The sequence below is a fragment of the Stereum hirsutum genome (assembly GCF_000264905.1).
Source record: "Stereum hirsutum FP-91666 SS1 unplaced genomic scaffold STEHIscaffold_10, whole genome shotgun sequence".
In the NCBI taxonomy this organism is placed as follows: Eukaryota; Fungi; Basidiomycota; class Agaricomycetes; order Russulales; family Stereaceae; genus Stereum; species Stereum hirsutum.
This window is the reverse complement of record NW_006763140.1, coordinates 1,001,770-1,025,208: the sequence shown is the minus strand read 5'-3', so window position 1 is coordinate 1,025,208 and position 23,439 is coordinate 1,001,770. Positions and strand designations below refer to the sequence as shown.

The 23,439-nt window shown below is 49.7% G+C and overlaps 8 protein-coding genes across 8 annotated transcripts; 3 read left to right on the top strand and 5 right to left on the bottom strand.

The window, feature by feature from the left end:
• Window positions 1–2,046: 2,046 nt before the first annotated feature.
• On the top strand, window positions 2,047–3,664 carry STEHIDRAFT_148213 (FAD/NAD-P-binding domain-containing protein; the record flags this gene model as incomplete). Its single annotated transcript, XM_007306030.1, has 5 exons — window positions 2,047–2,190; window positions 2,279–2,710; window positions 2,794–3,041; window positions 3,108–3,413; window positions 3,524–3,664. Exons 1-5 carry the CDS (start codon window positions 2,142–2,144, stop codon window positions 3,662–3,664), a joined length of 1,176 nt encoding a protein of 391 aa, XP_007306092.1. The 5' UTR covers window positions 2,047–2,141.
• A 2,548-nt stretch (window positions 3,665–6,212) lies between these two features.
• On the top strand, window positions 6,213–8,074 carry STEHIDRAFT_169808 (ADP-ribosylation). The gene is made up of 10 exons (XM_007306029.1): window positions 6,213–6,638; window positions 6,709–6,797; window positions 6,869–6,916; window positions 6,981–7,039; window positions 7,107–7,159; window positions 7,223–7,370; window positions 7,450–7,536; window positions 7,607–7,720; window positions 7,775–7,849; window positions 7,901–8,074. Exons 1-10 carry the CDS (start codon window positions 6,223–6,225, stop codon window positions 7,952–7,954), a joined length of 1,143 nt encoding a protein of 380 aa, XP_007306091.1. The 5' UTR covers window positions 6,213–6,222; the 3' UTR covers window positions 7,955–8,074.
• A 130-nt stretch (window positions 8,075–8,204) lies between these two features.
• STEHIDRAFT_158654 (cytochrome P450) lies at window positions 8,205–10,609 on the bottom strand (the record flags this gene model as incomplete). The annotated part of the gene is made up of 13 exons (XM_007306028.1): window positions 8,205–8,371; window positions 8,437–8,465; window positions 8,544–8,576; window positions 8,670–8,891; window positions 8,968–8,997; window positions 9,061–9,261; window positions 9,325–9,391; window positions 9,445–9,695; window positions 9,767–9,939; window positions 10,001–10,142; window positions 10,215–10,306; window positions 10,385–10,455; window positions 10,519–10,609. The coding sequence occupies 13 exons, from the start codon at window positions 10,607–10,609 to the stop codon at window positions 8,205–8,207; spliced, it is 1,569 nt and encodes a 522-aa protein (XP_007306090.1).
• A 1,300-nt stretch (window positions 10,610–11,909) lies between these two features.
• STEHIDRAFT_99857 (uncharacterized protein) lies at window positions 11,910–14,145 on the bottom strand (the record flags this gene model as incomplete). Its single annotated transcript, XM_007306027.1, has 13 exons — window positions 11,910–11,967; window positions 12,030–12,166; window positions 12,234–12,255; window positions 12,333–12,477; window positions 12,565–12,738; window positions 12,804–12,967; window positions 13,049–13,138; window positions 13,200–13,250; window positions 13,318–13,368; window positions 13,427–13,572; window positions 13,633–13,648; window positions 13,720–13,794; window positions 13,876–14,145. The coding sequence occupies 12 exons, from the start codon at window positions 14,143–14,145 to the stop codon at window positions 12,066–12,068; spliced, it is 1,305 nt and encodes a 434-aa protein (XP_007306089.1). The 3' UTR covers window positions 11,910–11,967; window positions 12,030–12,065.
• Window positions 14,146–14,821: 676 nt separating this feature from the next.
• Window positions 14,822–16,466, bottom strand: STEHIDRAFT_122876 (uncharacterized protein). Its single transcript, XM_007306026.1, has 7 exons — window positions 16,426–16,466; window positions 15,922–16,257; window positions 15,801–15,855; window positions 15,611–15,735; window positions 15,531–15,537; window positions 15,314–15,466; window positions 14,822–15,208 (listed from the first exon to the last, which is right to left on the bottom strand). Exons 2-7 carry the CDS (start codon window positions 16,222–16,224, stop codon window positions 14,931–14,933), a joined length of 921 nt encoding a protein of 306 aa, XP_007306088.1. The 5' UTR covers window positions 16,225–16,257; window positions 16,426–16,466; the 3' UTR covers window positions 14,822–14,930.
• Window positions 16,467–16,763: 297 nt separating this feature from the next.
• Window positions 16,764–18,363, bottom strand: STEHIDRAFT_148209 (uncharacterized protein). The gene is made up of 3 exons (XM_007306025.1): window positions 17,929–18,363; window positions 17,195–17,737; window positions 16,764–17,139 (listed from the first exon to the last, which is right to left on the bottom strand). Exons 1-3 carry the CDS (start codon window positions 18,065–18,067, stop codon window positions 17,066–17,068), a joined length of 756 nt encoding a protein of 251 aa, XP_007306087.1. The 5' UTR covers window positions 18,068–18,363; the 3' UTR covers window positions 16,764–17,065.
• Window positions 18,364–18,827: 464 nt separating this feature from the next.
• Window positions 18,828–19,694, bottom strand: STEHIDRAFT_158650 (uncharacterized protein; the record flags this gene model as incomplete). The annotated part of the gene is made up of 4 exons (XM_007306024.1): window positions 18,828–18,884; window positions 18,953–19,126; window positions 19,206–19,516; window positions 19,571–19,694. The coding sequence occupies 4 exons, from the start codon at window positions 19,692–19,694 to the stop codon at window positions 18,828–18,830; spliced, it is 666 nt and encodes a 221-aa protein (XP_007306086.1).
• Window positions 19,695–20,881: 1,187 nt separating this feature from the next.
• On the top strand, window positions 20,882–23,407 carry STEHIDRAFT_60432 (uncharacterized protein; the record flags this gene model as incomplete). Its single annotated transcript, XM_007305691.1, has 12 exons — window positions 20,882–21,215; window positions 21,534–21,611; window positions 21,690–21,804; window positions 21,863–21,907; window positions 21,966–21,994; window positions 22,051–22,124; window positions 22,188–22,237; window positions 22,306–22,657; window positions 22,722–22,874; window positions 22,929–23,061; window positions 23,117–23,232; window positions 23,297–23,407. The coding sequence occupies 12 exons, from the start codon at window positions 20,882–20,884 to the stop codon at window positions 23,405–23,407; spliced, it is 1,590 nt and encodes a 529-aa protein (XP_007305753.1).
• Window positions 23,408–23,439: the final 32 nt, after the last annotated feature.

Here is a 23,439-nt window from a genome sequence, read left to right as displayed (position 1 = left end):
GTGGGTCCCATGACACGCTCACATTTTCCCCGGCATTTATCCTATTTTATTTCGTCCTCTCAATCCCGTCGAACCCGCACAGAGCGTCCGTGAGATCTACCCGGCAACTCCCGCCCTCGCGCGTCGCGTCCAAATTCTTAAGTCTCAGACCGCGCGAAATGTCTCCTGTGACATTTCCCCTATCAACACACGAGGGAATGAGTACCCGCATGGACCAATACATGCCAAGGAGACCATTGTAATTTTCGGAGAGTTTCTACGATTTTATCTGAGCCACGCAAGCCATCCGATTGCACTACGGAAGCCGGCACCGAGCTACCGGTTCCTGTAGAACAGTTCGAACTCCGACGCGCGACATTTCCACACACCTTCGGGCGAAGCTACAAGTCGCTACACTGGGACGTTCGACTCCAAATAAAATCCTAGGCTGTACTATCAATCGCTGGCTTTCTATCTATCCAAAAATCTCAGCGATTGAACCACTCCTCAATTTACGACAAGACGTTCTCCACCCAACTCAAGCCAGGGCCATCAGATAAGACTCCAGCTCGTGTTGCACGATCGGTAGTCGCTCAAACACCGACGATTCGTTATGGAGGGTTAGCTATTGGCTTGAAGTGGTCGTCGACGTTGTGTCTCGGTTTTATCTGTGCCTGAGAGGTCAAGGATAATTGTTTAAGTTCGTGTCTCTGTACCCATTGTCCTCTACATCTATTCTTCCTGTCCATTAGCTCGTTCCTTGTGTCTCGTTTTCTCGATTCGTTTTGGCTACCTCTCTTTGCATGCTACGAGTACGATACACGCGTCTCTCAGTGTTTCTTGAAGTGCTCATCCTTAGTGTACATTTCATTTGTCTTCTCCTTTGACCTACCCTTCCAATATTCGACTTTACATTTCGTTCTACTTACTAAACTAGTGGTATTGGAACTGTATAAATACTGGGCTGTCCCATCATGTATTTCTCCAGTTTTCTGGATCGTCTATTCCTGGGCCTTTCAATATACTCATTATTTCTCTTCCCCTTTTTCGATCCTCTCCCTCTTCGTTTCGTCTTGAGCCGTGGGGTAGCCTTACACCCGTATCGCCCGGTCGTGACAGTAATCCGGCGAATAGTCACACATTGGAACACATGTGGCCCGTGCTGGTGGGGCAAGAAAGAGGCGGAGTTGAACGGAGATGGTGCGATGATCCTGACGAAGTTCGCTGGCTAAGGGATTTCGGAGGGGTGAGTTATTTTACTCCTGCTTTCTTGGTCCAGGTGTCCTTTGGAACCACGACACCGACTGCGTTGGTTCTATTGTACGTAGCAATCTGGTTTCAGTGATCAGTTTTCATATCCTGACAAGCTATACTGTGAGCGTCAACTCTATACTGTGCTTTTTTGAAGTCGAGAATAATATGGCTCGGCTTTGATGGATGTGTTGCTATTTCTGAAGTCAACGGCGTGCTGTGGCGTAATCGGATACTTACACTAACGATGTGCTCAATCTTCCAAGTGACGAAGCGCAGCAGCCTTGATCTTTGGCTTCCCATATCTCCTGACACTGACTCGACATTCAAGGGTAAAAATACATTTGCTCTTGTGAGCAGGACGGTGAAGTTGTCTGTGTGGCACCGGAGGGGTACTCTTTGAATGGTATTTGAAAGTGCTGATGACATGCAAAAACGCCGGTTGGCCAATGAGATCCCATGTGGTTATCTGATTACTTTTCGGCTGACCCGATCAGACCAACATGCGGCTTGCGCCGAACGCGGTACGCGTCCTGCTCAACGAGTCAATGATGCTCAACGTTACCGTCGCCAGCGACCACTCGCAAAAGCCCTGCCGAAACTGCTATAAGACACGATGCCGCGCACACGTAGACCTGTCTTCACTTCAATTCTCCGGCCCCAACCCATCAGAAGTCACTCGAACCTGAGCTCCGTACACTGACCATTCAAGCTTATAAACGGAACGAGGTGCGTCCGATAGGCCCGCAGCAATTTCCCCCTGTTCCTTGTGGTTGTTTCAGTGTGGCATGTTTTTGACGTCGAACTTGACATCTCAGACGAGATATAAGTTGACCAACTCGAGATTACTGGGAAGCAACTCTTTCGCGTACATTGCTAGGTCTTTCTTCAGTACACCCAGCGGCAGGCAGATGGCACAGAACAAGAAGAACATTGTCGTTATTGGTGGCTCCTATGTTGGTGCGTAACTCGCTATCGTCATCGTCAGGGCTATTGACAATTCGCTCTACTTTGTGCTGATGCATGATTCTGTTTGGCGGACTTACAGGCGCGAAGGTAACCGAACTCATCGCGAATAAGATGCACGCCACACACCGGACAATCATGGTCGAAAAGAACACCCACTTCCAACATCTCTTCGCCTTCCCTCGTTTCGCCGTCGTCCCAGGCTACGAACACAAAGCCTTCATCCCTTATAGCAATGCTTTCTCGGACTCCACTCCGCCGGATTCCACCAGCATCGTCCAAGGCAAGGCCGTTGAGTTGCTCAAGGACCGCGTGGTCGTGGAGACAGGAAAAGGCGAAAAAGAGGAGATAGAGTACGAGTATCTGGTGTTGGCGACAGGGACGAAGTTGACGCCTCCTGGAACGCTGCATACGGAAGGGAAGGTGGATGGGATCAAGTATTTCCAGGATCATCAGGCGGCAATGAAGAAGGCGGAGAGGATTGTCATTATCGGCGGTGGTGCGGTCGGCATTCGTAAGTCTCGTTTATTTGCACGTCTTCCCCCGGCATTCCGGTCGTATCATCTCGTCACTGACATCAATATCTCGCTCGTAAAGAAATGGCGACGGATACCAAGGAATATTACCCCACTAAATCTGTCACTCTCATCCATTCCCGACCGCACCTGATGAACAAGTATCACCCGAAGTTCCATGAACTCATTCTAGAGCGCTGTAACGAACTCGGCATCGAAGTCATCACGAACGACCGCGTCAAAATCCCTGCCGAGGGCTTCCCGTCCGATAGCAGCTCGCGCTTTGACGTCGAGCTCACCTCGGGCAAGAAAGTTCCAGCTGACTTTGTCGTACGCCTTCCACCATCCCTTTCTAACAGATCCTCGAAACTCACAATAATTTTGAATGTTCCACAGGTCATCGCAACCGGCCAAACTCCCAACTCCGCCATCCTCGCCTCCCTCTCCCCTCAATCTATCACAACGTCCCCACCCGGCTTCATCTCCGTCAAACGCACGCTCCAACTCACAGATCCGGCCTTCCCTAACGTCTTCGCTCTCGGTGACGTCGCACACACGACGCATCATAAGGCCGCGAGACCAGCATCAAAGCAAGCCGAGATTGTGGCGAGTAACATCGCGAAGCTCGCTGAGGGGGGTGAAGGGGTGACTTTGGACGAGTATCCGGATTTACCGGCGGGTATTCACATGAGTTTGGGGATGGTCAGTGTTTTGTCTATTCTCTTTACTTCACGGTCTTGTCCCCGGAAGTAGTGTGCCGTATAGACTCGTGGGTGAACGATAGGCTGATGATTTCTTTTTTCCTCGTGTAGACTCGGAACATAGTGTTCAGGAATCCGGAGAAGGAGGGCGACGAGCCTGCATATAATTTGAAAGATGATGGTAGGGAGGACATGAAAATCGATAGGATCTGGAATATGAGGGCGCCTGGGGTTACGGACTATCATCTGTAGGCTACAGCATTCGACGGTCTGCTTTGATGTAGAACCTGGAAGTGATATAGAGTTGTTGATGACATTAATATTACGGTGTGTGAAGTCGCTTTCGAACGCTCCTTTTCATGACCGACTGCATAAGTCCTGTGTCAACATTGCCACCGCCACCAAGAAACAAGTAGATGGACCAGCAGAGTGGCCTGTTGTGTCCCTGTTCGCATTCCGCAGCCGTTTGGGCCCGAACTCTTCCAAGAGTTCTTCTCCCCCAAGTGGGAAAGCGTTTAGAAGTCACCTTCGCGACCTGACAACGACAACTTTGCCGGCTCCCCACTCTCTACCTCTGGTGCTACTGACTACGCCCATATTTGCAGAGGACATTGGCCAAAGTCATCCTCTCAGCGATGAACAATATCCGTTACGCGATTGGTTTGATCGACATCACCCCTCCCTCCTCGTCCGATGTCGAGCACGCTGAGTGCTTTCACGTCTGTGTAGAACAAATCCCTCGAGGTCATCGTGGGAATCTCCTTTGCCCTGTACCGTCCTGCCAACAAACTCGCAAGTCGTACAAGCAACTGCACAAGCACGTCCATATCGACCACCCCATCTGTCGTCTCTGCGATCCAGGTGCAGATGTAATACCCACTGCCCGATGGTTGGACGAGATTACCTTGGCTAGTCACATGCAAAGCGCGCATCGAGTGTGTATGTTCGAAGATTGTAAGGGGCGATACACATCTGTCAATGGACTGATAGTGCATTATCAGCAAGATCATCCTTTGCAATGCTGTTTGGAGTACGCCAGTTTCCCTTGCGTACTGAACTCCGTTTTTTGCATGCTTATATTATAACAGGTGCCACCGCATTCCTTTGCCATCTTCATATCACGTCCTTTGTGGAGACTGTGCACCCAAGGTCTTTGGTCCAGGTCCGTGCGCATTGCTACTCAGTGAGGTAGACCTCCGAATAGATCGTTGATCATTTCCTGCACGATATTGAGCAGCACCTACTCTCCTCGAGATCCCTGAAGGACATGAGGTCTTTCGCAATGGTGAGCAGTCCGATCAGCTGCACCGCTCTCGTAACGTAAATGAATACCACGCTGACCAGAACCTTGGGTGAACCAGTATCGAAGCAATTTGAGAGAGGTTGGCTTCATTCAGAAGTACCTCTGGTTGCAAGGGTAAAATTTAATTAGGCTATCATGTCTATATCCTCATCATCCGAACCATGCTCCGCTGCACAGATATGGAAGATTTACGGCCAAAAAGAATATGTGTACAAGTACATGGAATACAAGTACGTCGAATATCAAGATCCTCCTTTCCATGCTATGAGACGATTTATGAGACACAAAGGCAGAAAGTCATTCAGAGCTCTGGATACGCAGATGGAAATGCTCAGCGACGATGGCACGGGACCACTCGGACCTGCCGTCTTGGAGACAGCGTAAGTTCGACTAAAATATTATGTCGTGACTCTAAGTGTTCACTGTGTCGTATCATCGAGGTAAGTGACTTGATTGCCTATGTTACTTCCTTTGTGCTGTCGCTAAACGGCGATGTGCTCGCCTTTCACGTCAGACGAATTTTGATCTCCAAAAATTCGGGAGAAGAACTGGGTGGGGACGGTTTGGGAGAGGGATCTATACGTCGGCTACCTCATCAAAGGTAAGAAGTCTTCGCTATTGGTTGTCATATCCATAGAATACCGTGTAAAATATGGGCACTGACGATCATGGCCAATTTGTCGTTGTAGGCAGACTGTTACAGCGTCAATCTCAAAGCTTCGAAAGATTCGCCATACGACGTTATGCTTCTGAGTGCTGTTGTCCTAGGGCGAAGTAAAATCCTTACTGAGAATAGACAGAAGTTGGAGCAGGTAAGGGATATTTTATCATATTACTCTCATTGGTCTGACTTTGCAGGCATATAGCCCCCGGCAGGATATGAATCTGTGACAGGCATACCCGGGTACGACCTCAATTATGACGAGTGTGTGGTGTACGATGTGAGTAGTATGAAAGCAACGAAACTGTCTTTACTATCAGCCATCTGACAAACTGCACTAATAGAGCGATGCGATCAGGCCAATGTATCTTGTCGCCTACATATGTCTCTAGACTGGGTTTTAACTCGGAGCTTCGCGGTTGCTTGTAGTGAGTCCGGCCTTGAGTTGAACTGTGGTGTAACAATCCTGTGCCCGTTTAGTGTTCTACTTTGTTTTATGATTTTGCATCATCAAGTGTCTGGCTTTCTCTCGCTCTTGTTGGTGATCTGGTGTTGCTAAAATCATGTTGAAACTATTATACATGAATGCTTGAGCTTGAAGTGTGGCTCGGTAGAGAAGTGTGGCGTGCAATTGAGGCCGAGGAAATGGCGAAATCCCCGGCAGGTTGGCCTTGGGTTGGCCTCTGAACTTTCCAAGCCTCCGTTCCGAATTCGATATCTCTCAATGTTCCGAGTCAGGACCCACCCCCACGAGCCCTCCAGATCAGCTCATACTGCCCCCATTGATCCCCTCTATCTTCGTTCCATTACCTTCTCCACTCAATTTACTGCCAGTGGTTTGAATCCATGAGCGCGGTGGCTCGGAGCTTGCTCAGGAACAGCTTCGTGTCTGACTCCCCTCTCGAAGCCCCTCTGTCGGAGGGCGAGATACACGCCAACTGTCTTGAAACATGCGTCGATGGTATCCGGAGAGGTCATCGCGACCGTTTCTACTGTCCGTTTTCGTCCATGTGCAGCTCAGGCTTTGTGACACTTGAAGAACTACACCTTCATATCCACAAGAACCATCTCATATGTATGCTATGTCACGGAACTCCGGCTCTGAACGGTGTCCCTCGATACCAGGACGTAGATGCATATGCAGAACATTTTCGAACGAAACATAGGAAATGCGTGTTTACGGACTGTAGCCGTCATTTCCCTGACCACAACGCACTACTGCAACACTATAAATATAAACATCCTCTTCAGTGTTGTTTGCGGTGAGTTCATCTTTCCTGTATATCGAATGGATGGCAATCTCAATGATGAGTTGGTATATTGGATATACAGATGCCGCATAATACCTCTGCCAAAATTCAATGGCCTCACAATACGACAGGTTTTGTGCAAAGAATGTGCAGTTAGAGTCTTCGTCCGAGGTATGCGTCCCTCAATTCATAAATTTACTATATCGTTTCGATTTTAACAATCGGTTTGTGTTCATTTCTAGCCCCAATCATGCTCGAAATTCCCTATGGTCACGATGTCTTCGGAGACGGTGGGCATCTTACTGGTGCGGGATAAACCTGATTATCGGGTTGACCTTGTTCGCTCCTCAACAGTAGAGGAACGATTCTGCAAGGATTGGAGCCACCGATCTCCAACACCCACCGTTATAAAGGTAGCTTTATTGTACTCTCAGGCTCGTAGCACGTCCTCCTCCTGATTTTGATGCATTTTACGAGCAGGTCTGGAAGATCTTTGGTAGGAAGGTCTATGTGGATAGGTACAATGCCTACAAGTGCACTTGGTTTCTTCTGCTATACTACTTCGACCTTCGAATTCACATTTGTCACTGTCTCAGGAAACAGGTCACACAGGCCTCTGCTTGCATCAATGGCAATGCGCGTAGACGATGGCATGGAACCACTCGGAAATGCCGTCTCGGAGAGGATCACTCAGTGGGTATTATTTGTGATGATCCCCAATGTTCACTGTGCCGGATCATCGAGGTTTGTCTCCTCTTTTTGAGAAACGTCCGTATCCAGTCCGAGTCGACTGACGATCATACATCTGTTCTTATCTATCCAGACAAATTTCGACGTCTGGAAGTCTGGTACAAAAACTGGCTGGGGTCGATTTGGAAAGGGGGTATACACGTCATCGACGTCCTCCAAGGTACTGGCGTTCAGCCTGAGAGATCTGATACATCCGGGCCACCCATCTGAATATAATTTTTTTCCCGTAGGCGGACAGTTATGCCAATGACTTCGGTGATTCACCGTACCGCACGATGCTTCTGAACGCAGTAATCCTAGGACGTAGCCTGGAACTCGTGAGAAATGATCCAACCCTACAACAGGTAACGAATCTGCCACTCAACGGCTCTCTGGTAACTGAATATTTGGTCATATAGCCTCCGGCAGGATACGAGTCTGTTACGGGCGTACCGGGTGGCGACCTCAACTATGATGAGTGTGTGGTGTATGATGTAAGTGAGAACTGCAGAAATCGATCGTGCTATCCTGACGTTGTGATTTAGAATGACGCGATACGGCCCATGTACCTCGTTGTTTACCGTCCTTCAGCGATCTGAACTTCGCGGACATTGGGTCTACACAAAGGCAAGCCCATGAGGGTCGGGACTCATCTGGCGTATCTTGTTGTAACCAGACCACTATATATACAAGGACCTACAAAGGTAGCTGGAATTCGCACAATATCTACGGGTAAACAATAGGAGGTTGGTGAGACTTGGTGTAAGATAGGGCGTGTGTATGGTCCGTCAAGAAAAAAGTTCCATGTAACTTTTTCAACATGGTTGTATGCAAGCCCGCAATAAAATCTCAAGAAGAGGAAAATGGTTGAGATGTGGCTCGCGCCAATGAAACATTGAGCGGCATACAAGACTTCCCGTTGACCATGGGTGTGACAATATTGGTCGACTTGAAAGAATATTTAGTCTCAGAGGGAGAGAAGCGGAAGGTTGAGACCAAGAGGCAGAGGGCGATTTCTACAATGTCAATTGGGATGCACAGGTGAGCGAGCACCTAAAAGCGGTACAATAAAAACACGTACTCATCTCCAACTCGGAGAACTTGAAACCACTGTGATATAGCGCGAGAGAACCGAATATAGATATCAACAATTTATATGTCCGAAAAACCAATCAGTGTCGCACTTACATGCAGGCCCTGCTGCCTGCCAAGAATGTCAACCTAAACATTCGCTCTACAGTCAGCAATGAACCTTCTCGGGTGTAATAAGAGTTACACGTTGGCACGTAAAGCCCAAGAAGGGTCCATACGTACATGTTTGAGTATACTCCAGGGATTCCAGCACTTGTCACAGTTTCAGGAAGAGGAGAAAGCCACCGTTCGGGAATCCACTCATTAGCTGTTGAGCCCCAGATCGCCTGGTCACAATTGAGGGCTTTGATACCGACGATGACTGTAGTATTTTTTGGGATGAAAACTGCGGTCTCTTTCTTAGTATTGACGGGTCCAATGGGAAGGATGGCGTCTTGTTGTGTTCTGTAGGCAGATGAATCAAGGGACAAGGGTCCTTCATTAACCAGCGTCATACATAGTAGGACATAAAGCGGCGCACGTTCGGAACATTTGAAGGAAGGGAGGATGTCTGCGTATGATACACCCTAGATGAGGAAGTCCATTTGAATTGAAAACAGCGTAAGTGGCTCACAGGCGAAGAGTCTCGCGACAGACGGCGTCCAGATACGGCAGTTCAAGCAAACTGTCATAATCTAAGTCACCTTCTGCCACTTGACGCGCTTTGATGAGCTCCTCACGCAACTTCTCCTGAGCTTCTTGATTCTCGGCAAGCATATGGATGATCCTGGCCATTGCGCTGGACGTTGTGTCCATTGCCGCAAAGATGAGGGTGCTATGATATTCCCCCAGTTTAGCTATGTGGAGAGGAGAGAGCTCAGAGCGAATCAGGACGTACGACATCTGAGCTATGATCTCCGACTCAGGCAAGCGGTCCTCCTCAGCGACCTCCATATTCGCTTTCACTATCCGTCATAAATCAACTAGAGCCCGAAAATGTCAGGGTGAATGGACCCACTGAGGATACTCAAGATATCTTTGCCCTCTCCAACCTGATGCATGATCGCATCGTCGCCTTCTTTTAACGCAGCCTTCTTCGAGTCCAATATCTCTCTCGACATTTCATCCATAACATCCGTCAATCGTACTGCGCGATTGAGTCTCTTGATTGGAATATTCTTCGCTATCCAACGACGGACGCTAGGAGGCCCAACGTCGTGGAACCATGGGACCAGTTGGCGGAGAAGCTGAAGGGAAGCCACGGTAGGTCTGGTTCGAATTGAAGGGTTTTTGTCAGTGTCGTGTAATCGAGAGGAATATACGCTAATGACCATACAGACATAAAACCCTTCATCGCATTGCCGAAGTTGTTAGATGACTCCTCGTTGAGGGACTCAAAGGAATATCCTAGACCTCCTTGACCGACAGCCTCCAGTGCCAAACGAGTCATCCAGTCGAGAATATCAAGTCTTTGGGTGCCATCGCTGACCTTTCTCGTCAAAACATCACAGAGCTACAAGAGCACAGTTGCTCAATGAGACAGTCTGAAATGTAAAGGAGAATGACCACTGTACTTGGTGTGTGATTGTGTAGAATATAGGCACCATGCTTTTCATATGCTTGGTCGAGAATACGGGGTTGAGAAGTTTTCTCTGTCGTCGATGATGCTCACCACGCGTGGAAAGAAGGCCTGGTCCAAAAAAGAGGTTGTTTGACCTGTTCGTGTGAAAGGAAGAACTGGGTTAGATTATGTACCCAGACCACACAAACGGAAACAACGGGACCTACATGACGAACATATCCGACTCGTCGTAGACATCCTGTTCTTTGATCAGGATATGGTGTAATGCCTTTGGATCACTGATATGCAACTGCGTATCCTATCACAAAGGAGACGTCAGTGGCAGAAAAGAAAAGAAGAAAATGAGAAGTACGCCAAATAAACCGCATATACGAACAATCCTCCCATGCGATGCGATTTCTTTTTGGAATTCCCATGCATCTAGGTCGAATAATTGGTTCAGGTTGCCTATATTAATTAGAGACCGCTTCGTCAGCTCTCAATAGTCTCAAATCGCGGTGGGGTGCTCACCAGCAATAAGCGATGTCCGCGGCGGTCCGGGAAAAGCACGCAGGTGAGCCTGTCTGGACCAATGCCTCACGGCTTTCAACAACACGGACATGACACTCAAAACAGGTAGAGCAGCCAGTCCGAACAGGACAGTATGAAACATGGTACTCGGAAGTGATAGAGACCGCAGGCAGGTATATAGCTGACAATCAATGCTGTTTTCGGGAGGTATAGCGCAAGAACAGGGCCGGGATTTAAAAAAAACAAACCCAGGGATGAGAGCAAGGTTTTTAAGGTAGTCATCGTAATCGCGGGTGGACCGGTATAAGTAGATGACAGTAACGCCAAGCTGGAGAGCTCTGATCCCTCGAAATAGAGTATTGTGGAGACCAGTCGAGGGGCCCACGGGATAAGAACACGACTTCTGTTCATCACGTCGTTGGTGGATATGGAGCTCATATAGAGACCGCTGATGTAGCGCGCGTCCTATCAGCCTTGCGATTGGAGGCAAGACCCGATGACACGAGGATGATGGTAGTGTGCAGTTGATGTCACTAGAATGAATGCGTCAACGACAAACTCGATATTTCAAGGAATCCACTGCTATAAGCAGGAAGTGAGATACTTACCATGACACGGTTGCAGAAGCATCTCGGGCTGATAGCCATGCAAGAAGAGAGCCTACGACAAAGAGGATTACTTATCATACCAATTGTGCATCTATCACGATGGTGCAATAAAGTACGAGAATGGAATAGTACACGGAGCAACATGATGCTCCAGTGTATTCAGTAGCTTAAAAGGAAGACCTACGGTAACAACATCCTTCTATTAGCTAATAGCTCAGCAAAATGGTCCGTGAATGGCTTGATTAAATGAAACTAGACGTACTGGACCGATGCTGCCCGCATATTACTCCGACGTTCTCCACTTCATCCCCTCTTGCCTTCTCGTCGTGAGCCCTCTGACGACTTCGGTGCTCTTATTTCTATCTCTGTCTCTAACTGATCTAAGGCCGTGTAAGTTAGCTCACACTCAAACCTAGAACTCGTGCTCAAGGCTACTCCATTACCATTCAGGAAGAGCGTTCCACAGAACCGAAAGTGACATGCCTGAGAAATGATCAAACTTGAGGCAAATATGATGCCCGTCAGAAGCAACGGCAGAAGCGAATGGCGGGGTGTGTAGTGCGAACGAACAGCTCGTTTTCTGACCATATATACTCAACTAGCAAATATATCGGTTAGTGGTCAGTTTTCCATGCTAGCAGAAGCTATCTGCGCTCGCTCACTGCCTTGTCTATCGGATGGCCGCGGTGTTGAGTTTGATCTCACGGATTAGCTAGCTTAGTCTGAACGCTTGAGAGTTATACCTGTCCTGATAAATTTCTGGGAAGACCCGCCAATTCACACGAGAAATCTCATCGAAATTATCAGAGCGGGATCGATACAGATTTGTGGTAGAAATAGTCTATTCTCACGATGGTATATGAGCAGATGCTTGGCAAGCTAAAGAGACCGCAAAGTACGCACATATCAAGAATGGGACATTGTCCCTCACTACAATGATTAAGCCTTAGCGTGCTGTGATTGTGGCGGTATAGCCCATGGTCCAGATATAGGACACCCGTGAATCCCCTCCGCCAAACGCATGACTTCTTCATGACCATCTATTTTCAACCAGCGTCAACACGATGGAGCACATTCAGCAGGACGAGTGAAGGTGAAGGGACTTACGCTGCTCAAATCTCAAAGGGCCCTGTCGTGACAATAAGATTGTTTCATGATGAGTGATAGTGTGCGAGAGGAGGGATCGTGGAACGAGACACAACGTACAATCTCTTCCAGCCGGAACCCTTGAGACCTCAGCTCCGGACCTGGAACCGCATTGGGTTTTATTAGACCCACAGAGACGGATATTTTTTCCACGAGTTTCCAGATTCCCTTGGGCTCAGGCTTATACCATGGTCTAGCAGCAAACCTGGCGTGTCGGAGGTATTTTGGAATTAATACAGCACTCCTTGAAACTGTGCGGTTGAGAAGATCGGGGATACCGGGTGCCACTCACCAGGTCGGGTGCATACGGGGAAGAGAGCCTTCCTTAGGCAATTCTGCATCTGCGTCGTCCGGAATGAGCACGCGAGGTTTGATGCGTGGGAGGCAGAGGTAGTGTTGGAAGACGGATACTGCGGTCAAAGAGAAGTAGACGAAAGCGTGGATGATGCGAGGCTGTTCCGGAAACCTAGACGTATGTGTGGTACGGGTTGAGATTATTGACGAGACTACCGATCGAGAGGAAATACACACATCATAGCGACCCGTACTCTTTCCTCCAACAGAGAAAATGTCACACGTCTTCCAAAGTTCTTGAGGCCGAAGATGTTCGGGATCATGTCAAGAAGTTCTTCAGTAGTGGCGACGGCTACGTCGTGATTAGATTGAGCTGGAACCATGGTCTCCTTCTCATACGCCTGTGTCAGCATAGAAAATCATCAGCGTCACTCCGCGACCGAGACCTGGCAGTATGACAGAAAGGATACAGTAGGGCGTACCTCGCTCCAGTCCTTCAGCTCGTCCAACGTGGAAGGAATATCCGTCAACCCCATGTGATGACCAATGTCGCGCCAGAAGACAAAGAAAGCCTGAAATAGATTGTCAGTCTCACGTCCGGCGATGAACAGGAGGCTCTGACGATGAGCTTACCTGACACTCAAGGGGTGAGAGAGCGCGCCACCCCCAAAGGGCTGCCCATTTCTGCGAGAGGATTGTTTCGAAAAAAAAAATCAAGTCTTGGCCTGGCCCTTTTAGATATATGGCTTACAGGTGGCTCCAAGACGAATAAGGCCATCGTATAGAGGTAGTCTTCATTGCTCTGGAAGATGAACCGTCACCTCAGGTTGGAAGATGCAGAGAGGTGAGATCGAACTGACGATGTTGTACTTGTTATGCAGCCAGTTCATCCGGGCGAGCGCAATTGCGCCGCGTGGATCATCCTGTTTACCGCTGGTGCCAGCCTGAGCTTCATCACGACTGGTCCCAAGGGAACCCGAGACGACTGGACATTTCATGTAGGTACCTGTACCGATTATCAGGATTTCCTATCTGGGTCGGTAGGAGTCATGAGGGTTCGACGAACCGATTAGAATTTCGGTCTGTGGGAGATAGAAGTGGATGTGAGTTAGATCGACAGCTAATATTTCTAGCTGTTAATGGATTCACTCACATCGGCATAACGCTTCGACACCGTACCGCTCCCGCTGAGCTCTCCCGTCTTGCGCAAGAGGTCCGATATAGTGGGCTATAATTGACAGCGGAGTTGGTCAGTCTTGAAATCATAAACTCAGATATCAGGGGAAGACACGATGCAAGATTGGCTCACAATTCCGTACGTCTTGAACAGCGCAAATGACAACGAATACGTCGAGAGGTTGGGCATATCATAAAAGAAAGACAGCAACATGATCTCCTGCGCCTCGATCGGGGTGAGTGTCGCTGGGTCCCTGCCATTATACTTCCGGTGCAACGCGTTGTATCTCCTCCATCGAAAACACCTTACCAAGGCGAGATAACCTGCGAATGCGATGCCCCATGGTAGGATGCCCTGCCGAAGACTATCGGTGGTGAATGTCCAAGGGATTAGAGATGACATGGGTGGAAAGAGGATCGCGCTGGGAGGCGGCAGGGCATAAAGAAAAGACCTTTAAACAAGGTTCGCGGGAGCCACTCCCCGCGAGCGCCATGGTCGATATCAATCTGAAACCAATACCAAGTGGAAGGATAGTAAGAGCAAATCCAAATAGAGATCTCAGACGCCGCTCAGCGGAGATCTTCCCGAATCAAGCCCTCGACGCGCTGCGAGACAAGAGCAAGACAGAAGCCGAGGCGATCGTGCGTTTCGAAACGCAGCATGAAGCTAAGACCGCCACGAATGGAGATGTGGCATTGAAGCTGCTCTTGTATAAATATGAAAGGCTCGTAACTTTCTGAAATGAGCTCGAAGCTAACTACTTTGCGAGTTTTCAGGAAAGGCGGACGTTCTGACATGCCGGGTGGGCAAGTATTGGACGGCCCCATTTGACCAAAACCTCTGTGGAATTTGAGGTCTCGGTACAATCGTGGATACAGTGATTGAGTGACCAGGCACCGAGGAGGCGATCGCGCTAATGATACCATAACACGCAGCTGCAGCCTGCAAAACAGAGAACAAGAGCAAGAACAATTTCAACAAAGGTCACCACGAGGCAAGGAGGCGTACGTTCAAAGTCCGATTCTCACGGGAGACAGCGGGAGACAGCGGGAGACGCGCCCAAATTGAAACCCAGCTGATGGTCGATAGTGTGGCACCAGATCGCAGTAGCCGTAGGCAGACAAAAGAGCGACGGAAAAAAAGATGCAAACTCTGCGGATAAAAAGTTCCATCTCTGCACTTACACTTTACCCATCCTGCGAATAGACGACCTTCCCATTCCCATTCCCCACAGCATGCTTCATGGTGATCAACCTATCCAGCATCTTCTTTCCCTCATCACTCAAACCATTTTTGAACCTTTCATCCTTCTCCATCCATTCTAGCCCATGCTGCAGAACGTTCCGGGCGCGAGTGGACCCACCGCGAGTATCGCCTACTGAGGCATGCAATGTGGCGCGGGTGGCACGATGATTGTAGATGCCGGTGTGAAGGATGTTATTGTTGTAGAAGACAGTATCACCGGCTGTGTAGATCGCAAGACAAAGGGAGACGGCGTAAACGGGTTCGATGTTAATGGCCAAGGTGTGTGAGCATTTGTTTACGAGTTTGATTAAAACGAGCGACGCACGATAGAGTGTCACAGAGACCGCTCCGGGCATAATGTTAGGGTCCTCGGGAGCTTCAAGGCCCGTAGACTGAGCTCGCTGCTCAGGCGTTCGGGGAACCTTGTGCGATCCCGGAACGACGAACAGGCACGAGTCTTCATAAAGAGCCCTGTTCCCAGCGACAAACTTAGGACATTATGATGCTCGCGGCGGAGCAAAAGGACTGCACATACGTGTTCCATTGAACCTGCGGTTATTTAAGGCAGAATTAGCGTGAGGATACATGAAGGACTACGATCTATGGAAGTGAGGATGCATACCCCATAATGCCAGATGGTGAGAGCTTCGATTTCCTCCTCCTCAGTGGCCGTGCCCTTCACATCATCTCGGTGCCACCTCAAAGCGAACTCATGCGACTCTGGGTTGATCAACAGGTTGAAAAGTTCTGTGGTAATTGAAACTCTTAGCTCCATCCGTGAATGCAATATGAACCCAGAAATATACACCTACCCATCTGCAATTCTTCATCGCTACACTTCAACAATCCCTTTACGACATCCCTCACCTACACATCGATCCATGATCCTTGAACTTGACTGTTCACCACAACTAAACGGCCAGAGCAACATACCGCTTCCGAAGTATACCACTGCGCCAGAACCCTCCCTTCCTCCCCTAGATCCGGATGCATAACGTGCTGCACCCCCCAACTATCAGGACTATCATTCCCAAACGGCGGGAACTGTTTCCCCACGACCCTCCTATGCGGCCACTCTCCACTTCTAGTTTTCTTAATAATCGTCCCAGAGGCATCGCGTAGAGCTTGTAGGAGGTCTGGGTCGGAGGATGGTATGAGGGAGGAAGGCGAGGAGGCAGGGATTATGACGAAGCCTTGGTCATCGAAAGAAGATTTGAGGGACGGGTCGAGTATCATGGTGTTTGGTTTAACTTGCTGTTAGTGAGGATTCTAAGGAGGATGGAGATGGTCAGATTGCAGAAGGCGACGATGGATGCGTGCGAGTTCATGTTGACGATCATATGCAAGGTCACGATGGTGGTAGTAAGAAAGATAAAGGTCTAGAAGGTGCCAAGCGCCACACAACCCGACACGGCTTGGAGACTGTGGCGCACTCACGTTCTCGAAGTTCTGCGTACGACGGTAAGGACCGGGGGGAGCAGAGAATTATTCAGACAAGATCTAGACACGGTCTGCTTGGGTGAGGTCTGCTTCAGAGACTAACGGTCTGCAGGAAAGTCAACACAACGGACAACGACCATATATAAGTCCCTTCGTCTCGAGATGCTCGATTTCAAAGGCTGATAATACTGATAAGCATAAGCTCGAATCTTCGCTCAACCGAGCTGTAGTGGGTGAATAAGTGGATCACACCCAGAAACGGAACGGCTCTCAACTCTAGAAGAGAACGTTGACATGTGATACGTTGTACGTCGTGATATGGGTCACTACTGCAGGGAGAATTTGAGTCTATAGCGTATTGGCGTTGGCGATTTCATGCAAAGATGGAACGGAATAATTACACAGTGCACTATCAAAAACGATGTAAAGTACGTGTGCAGTTCGTAACGTGCAATTCGAGCGAGGAAGAGAGGGTAAGCAGGATGGCAACCAGAACGACATTCGTGACAGCGGTAGCCCATGTGAGAAACAAAGAACAGAGAAAAGTTCGAAAGGCAAGGCAGCCGATGGATGCCCATTTCATGTATCGAAGTTGAGCAAAGATCTCCTAGCCGGAGGAGAACGATTCAACTGCGATTTATGCGGTGGTAGCAGTCTCGACAGTCTCGATGACCGTAGTCGTAGTGATCTCTACTCCCTCGATAGGTCCTGCTATTTAAAAGATAAGCCTGTGGTCTTTCGAGCATAACAGGAAAGCGTCACATACCAGCATCCAATGAATTCATCGGCACAAGGCCTTCTGTCGCTGTCTCCTTCGTGAAGACGCCAGCAGCTTCATACTCACCATCCGGCTCACCCTCTGCATCTGCTTCGCCCTCTGCGTCGGCCTCTCCATCCTCCATCTCAGCATCTCCGCCCGACCCATTCTCGGCCAGCGACAGACCATTCACACCGCCATTCACACCTTCCTTCTCCTCTTCTTTCTCAATGTCCTCTTTATCTTCTGCGTCCTCAGCCTCGGAATCCTTCACCTTCTTTGGTCGGCCCCTCCCCTTCTTGCTCACAGGCGGGACCGACACCTCCGCCTTCTTCCTCCCTCGCCTCCCCGTTGGAGCCGTCTCTTTCTCCTTTTCTTTCTCGGCCGCCGCTGCCACTGCCTTGCTGCGTTTTGGACGACCCTCTGTGATGGGTTCTGTTGTTTCGTCGCCGTTCTCATCGTCCGTGGGTCGACTACGCTTCGCGCGAGGTGGTTTTGGCGCAGTTGTGTCTGCTTCGACTTCGGCTTCATGCTCTTTTAGGGCAACCTCAACTACAAGCGATGGAGGTATGATGAGGGGGAGATGACACGCAAAAGCAAAGCAATGTCGCGTCAGTAAATGCATGCAATGATGAACAAACGAGGAGTGGGGGCGAGAAGGAGCAGATTGTTCGCCAATCTCAGCCTGGATAATAGGGAGTGGGAAACACGGTGAGAATGGGTAGGAGGGAACAACAACGCACGTCCTTTTGTCTCCACCTTCCTCAGAAACTCGATAGCAAGCTCTCTCGAGCCTGTCTTCCTCGCGCTCGCTCCTAAATCATGGCATGCGCGACGGAGCGTCTCCGCTTTTAGCTCTGACCATGGAAATTCGAGGGACATGGCGTCAATTGGGACTTTGGGCGTCAGAGATGACTTTTACTCCGAGTGATTTCGAGAGTTTTTAGAACCGAGGTTTGTGTAGATGAGGATGGTAAGCTGAGGAGGAGACGGTAGAGGGGTCGAGCAGAAAGTGGGGGATTTGTCGGTCTGTCTTTGAGGAGGCCAGAGTGGTCCACCGCGGCGGATAATTCATCGGCCCTCGTCGTTGGTGGGAGAACCGGAGCGGCGGCGCAACGCGGATGTGGCACGCATTCACGTGCGTGGTGGTATGTATTGTGGCCCATTAGGAAACTGTCCACAGTGGTTGAGGGTAAAAGAAGAGAGGATCTGTGTGTCGACAAAACCCAGAGCGGATCTTTATAAGTGGTTGTATATTTACGATCTCATCAGATGCAGCGTCGATCATACATCATGCATCAACTTGCCTTCCCGTCATGCCATACATCCATACAGCCTCATGTAGCCCCAATCAGAGAAATCATCCTTCCGGATCCTCACTACAGGCACCAAGAGACCAAAGACAGTACGGTACGTAAAACGTTTACAGCACCAAGTTCCTATCCCATTCAAGCAAAGTTCCAACCACAGCGAGGCGAAAGCAAGAAGTGCACAATAACGGAAGGAAACGAAGCATGCAACCGGAACAAAATCTAAAAGAGTGTGAATGTATCATGAAGGTCCCAGACCACACGCCGATGAGTACCCGCCCTCGGCAGCCAGGTGCCACACCGAGAAAACCGGCTCTCGGGGTCTTTCGCCCTCAAGCCCAATCCTGCTGTTCAGAATCTTGGCCAAACCTATCCTTCTTCAGTCCAACCTGCAAGTTCACTCATCTACCACTCTCCTGCCTCCATCGCTCTATATTCCTTGGGCTATCACACCTACGGCTGTAAACCCTATGCCTATTCCAATTGCATTTCGACGTGTTGCTCGGGCAGTTGGCTTTGCGTAGGAGGTCGATACAGATGCGGTGATGAGGACTGCGGATGGTGAGAGGGTGGTAGTCGCAGACGTAACGGTCGAGTTGGCAGAGAACGTTACATTTGTGGCCGAGGTAGACTGTTACCACGAGTCAGTGTCATCGTCACGTTCTCACCACATTGTGATGAAAAGGAGAATTGGAAGGAAGTCAATTCACAGTCGCAGTAGCATTTCCCGTCGAGATCAGAGGCGGCAACACTCCACTATTCAGCGAGGTGATCAGCGGAAGAGAGCTGGTTCCCGTGCCCGTCCCTCCCTGCACCGTCCGTGTCGTCACAGTGATAGTAGTAGTGGTTGTGACGAATGTTGTACGGACGACTTCTCCTGACGAGGTTGTCGTTGCATTGGTGCCAATGAGCTCGCACAGCGCGATGCCGTCCTCCACCGAACATGACATGCCGAACATAGCATCGAGCGAGGTGTTGTCGTAAAGCATATACGAGTCAGAGGAGCCCGCGACAAGGGTGGCTGCGGTGATTCAGTTCATAAATTCCGTGGTTATGATTGATGAAAGAGGCGTACCTGTACCCGTGAAGGCTGATACAGCTGCCCCAGATGTAGGAGTGGCGGCAGCGATTTGCCACACCGTTCGTCCTGCCTCATCCGTGCCGACCGGTGAAGCACTTAGGGCCACACCAGAAGCCATCCCTGGGATCCATAGAGCGGTATCGGCACAGACATCTTGAATACAGTTGGACCATCAGCGAAGACGAAGGCAGGTGCCATTCCGAGTCGCATCGAACGAATTGAGCCGTGGAGACTGTCGTTAGCTAGGCCAAGACTGCGGAGTTGAACGTACGCGAATGCCGCACTCACATGTAGCCCTCAGCACAGAGACGATAAATAGATAACCCACAAGACGAGCGCGCATCCCGACAGACAGACGAAGACAAAGAAAGAGGACGTCGAGAAGTCAAAGAAAGCTTAGTGAATAGACCTGGTTGCGTGCACCTGTAAAAGAGCGTGCGACGTTGCCGTTTAATACAGTGACCAGCATAGACCAGGAGACTGTTGGACCGGCGGCAACGGCTGCAATTGCAGGAGATCCTTCGAGGATTCGAGAAATGTCTTATGTCGAAAACAGAAGAGAGTTGAAGAACTTTATATCATCCTGAGAGGTGCCGGGTGTTCCAGGGTCTAGGCGACGATTCGAAGGCGCCGAGGCGGGACAGGACGCGCGGATGTTGAACTTTGATGCGATGGAATATTCTGACGTGTGGCCCTCGCAGCTGCCGAGGACAGTTACAAGGGACGAACGCATGAAAAAGCTGGAAATCTGTGGCAGGCAAAGAAGGGTCAAATCAAAGCTGAGAGTTGACGTTAAGCTCGAGCTTTGCGGTTCATCGCGGAATTCAAGGCGGGATTCCGGACCAGAAAGATTCGGAAGGAGAAAAGTTGCAAGAGCAACGTCAAGATGATGCATGATGATGCGCTGATGCGCCCTATGTTACCGACCGAGTGGTAACAAGCAATTACAGCAGGGCGTGCGTGTATCGAGGTCATATTGTGTGAACAAATATATTTGCAATATATAGTGAAGAGCACTCAACATGAAAACACCTACTCCTTTCGATAGCGTTCAAGTGAAGCGCTCGCTCATTACAAATGCCCTCAGTGCGCGTTCACCTCCAAGTGAAGCGAGCTCACTGCCATCAGGGCATAGCATACTAGCTCTGATCATAGACGCTGTCTGCCAAGACTCATAAAGGGCGCCCCAAAGCCACCCCGTCGCTGCGTCAGCTCGTCATTTCCTTGGCCCAACTTATATTGCCCATGATGGTAGCTTCTCATGAACAGCACCCTCTTCTTTCCCTCCACCATCCTTCAGACTCCATGAGTTCTGTTCCTCCTCGCTCGACCCAAGCTCTGGACGACGTAGAGCAAGGCAAGGCAACCTCACTCTCCGAGAAACCAGGCGTCACCTCGCGACCATCACGTTCACGGTCAGTACGGTCGACACGCTCGGAAACTCAAGTGTCTGGAAGTTCAACATCTGGAGAAGCTGAGGTCGGTCTCCCTGGACAGCCAACAAGGCTGAGGAGCGCGATCGGGGGAACCCTGCGGCGGAATCCCTCTCCAGCTAAGAGATGGTGGGCAAGAGTACGGGGAAAAGATCGGAAGAAAATTGGATGGATGGCCAGCCTGAAAGCCATTGTGCTTTCCTCTTGTACGTCCATCTCTTGCAGCCTATATTGTATTTTGTGGTCTTGGGCGGAGTGAAGGACTGCTTGTTGAGGTCTATTTCGAGGGTACAAAAGTGTCCTTCTCAATCTTGGAGACGGGTTTCCGTTCTGATCTTGCGAACGAGGAACGTGTTCGGCGCTTGGATGTGAGCGCCTCCGAGTTGCCTCCGAGTTGCCGTTCGGGTGGCACAGGCGCTTGTTTGCATCCGTTCAAAGCTGTTTCTTCCTGTGGCCCATTTTTTATACTCCTCCTCTGAGCGAGCTGTTCCTAGCGAGATTAACCTCAAAATATCATTTTTTAGGGCTGAACATATTCTTGATCTTCATCCCTTTCGCATGGGCTGCTCACTTCGTGCAGGACTCAAATCCCGAAGCGTTTGGTGGACATGCAGCCTCCTTCGCATGTAAGTTTCATCATCTCCTGCCGTTATATGGTGCTGACAGATGTAATGTCCGAGAAGTCGCCTTTTTGGCCATTATGCCGCTCGAGAAGCTTTTTGATTTTGGGGGCGAGCAGTTGGCAATGTACTGCGGAGAGGACATAGGCGATTTGATCCTCATCACGTTGAATAAGTAAGGCTCCATCTGCCTTTGAGCATCGTTCTAGGCCGTTAATTCCTTGTGCAACTAGTGCTGTAGAAGCGACATTGGCTATCATTCTTCTGGTCAAATGCGAGTAAGTATTCGTCTGAGACCTTTCCCGCCAGAATTACTTTTGCTGATTAAATTGACAGGCTCAAGTTGTTGCAGTCTACGGTTGTCGGTATGTCGCCAACGTTGGCGTCACAAAGTACTTCCTGAACATCTCTCCCTCCACAGGAGTTGTTCTTCTCCATCTACTTCTTATTCCTGGAACTACCTTTTTGATCGGTGGTGCGAGGATTATCGAACAAGTAATGCCACCTCTTCAGGCTTCTACGTCGCTCCTTCTCACTGATCCAAACATTGAATTACAGCAACTTCATCATCAACGGACGCAACTGAACCACACTCTTCTCACATTTGGGTCCGTCCACCTTCCTTTCCGTAACTCGCTGGACATGTCCATTGATCATAATACAATCAATGCTGCAGAATATTGTCTCTTATCGTTCCAGCAGCCTTCTTCGCAGCCCTCGACCGAGGCGAGCCCAACACTACATCCACTGCGACCAGCGAAGATGTCATCACGGATGCTTACCGAGGCGACTTCCTCAAGATAAGCAGAGGATCTGCAATTCTTCTCCTCATCATATATGTCTTTTCACGCTGGTATCTTCACAACCCACCCGGCGAGGGTAACGCGCTCCAACTTCCACCGGATGCGCCTGCTGAGCTGAAAGAAAAAGAAGAAGAATTGGCTGAAGCAGAGCCGGAGGTCAACCCGTGGGCTTGTATAATATTGTTGCTCGTGGCGAACGCAATAATGGCCGTGACTGCAGAATTCGTAGGTGACTTCCACATGGTCATATCACAAACGCTGAGCCGTCGAACTATTATCCTCTTACCAGCTCGTCGAATCTATCGAGTTCGTGCGCGAATCAGGCAACATCCGTGAAGAATGGTTTGGACTCATCCTCCTCCCCATCGTGTCTTTCGCCGCCGACGGCGCCGTCGCTGTCGTCTACTTCCTCCACACCACCTGTCTCGTTCCCACCGTGACTGTCTGGCGTATGTATGGCTGGCAAAAACATGTCGACCACTCTGAAGAGTTCAAGCTCGCGATGGACCCACCCACGAGCGTGGCAGAGGCTAGGGCTATCGATCTGAGTATCCAGTTCTTACTGTTCTGGATGCCGTTCTTGGTGCTGTTGGGGTGGTGGACTCATAAGCCTATGAGTTTGCTTTTCGGTCGGTTGATCTTGCTATCACTCCAAACTCTCCATCCATGCTCATACCTTTTTAGACTTGTTCGAGGTCACGGTTCTTATTGGCTCTTGCTTCCTGGTCAACTACGTTACTGCCGACGCAAAGACGAACTGGGCGGAAGGAACCGTAATGATCGCATTTTATCTCATGATCGTGCGTCTTCTTACTTTCCTCTTGCCTACCCCCGCTCTGACACGGAACGTTTTCTCGAATATAGGCACTCGCTGCATGGTTCTACACAGGCCAACCGGAGATCGAGATCATGAATGTCTGCCGGGAGACCATTGCGGCTGCTCTGAGTTCGGGTGAAGTGCCCGTTGGAGAATGAGCTGGGAGTATAAGTGCCCACCTCGAGGGATG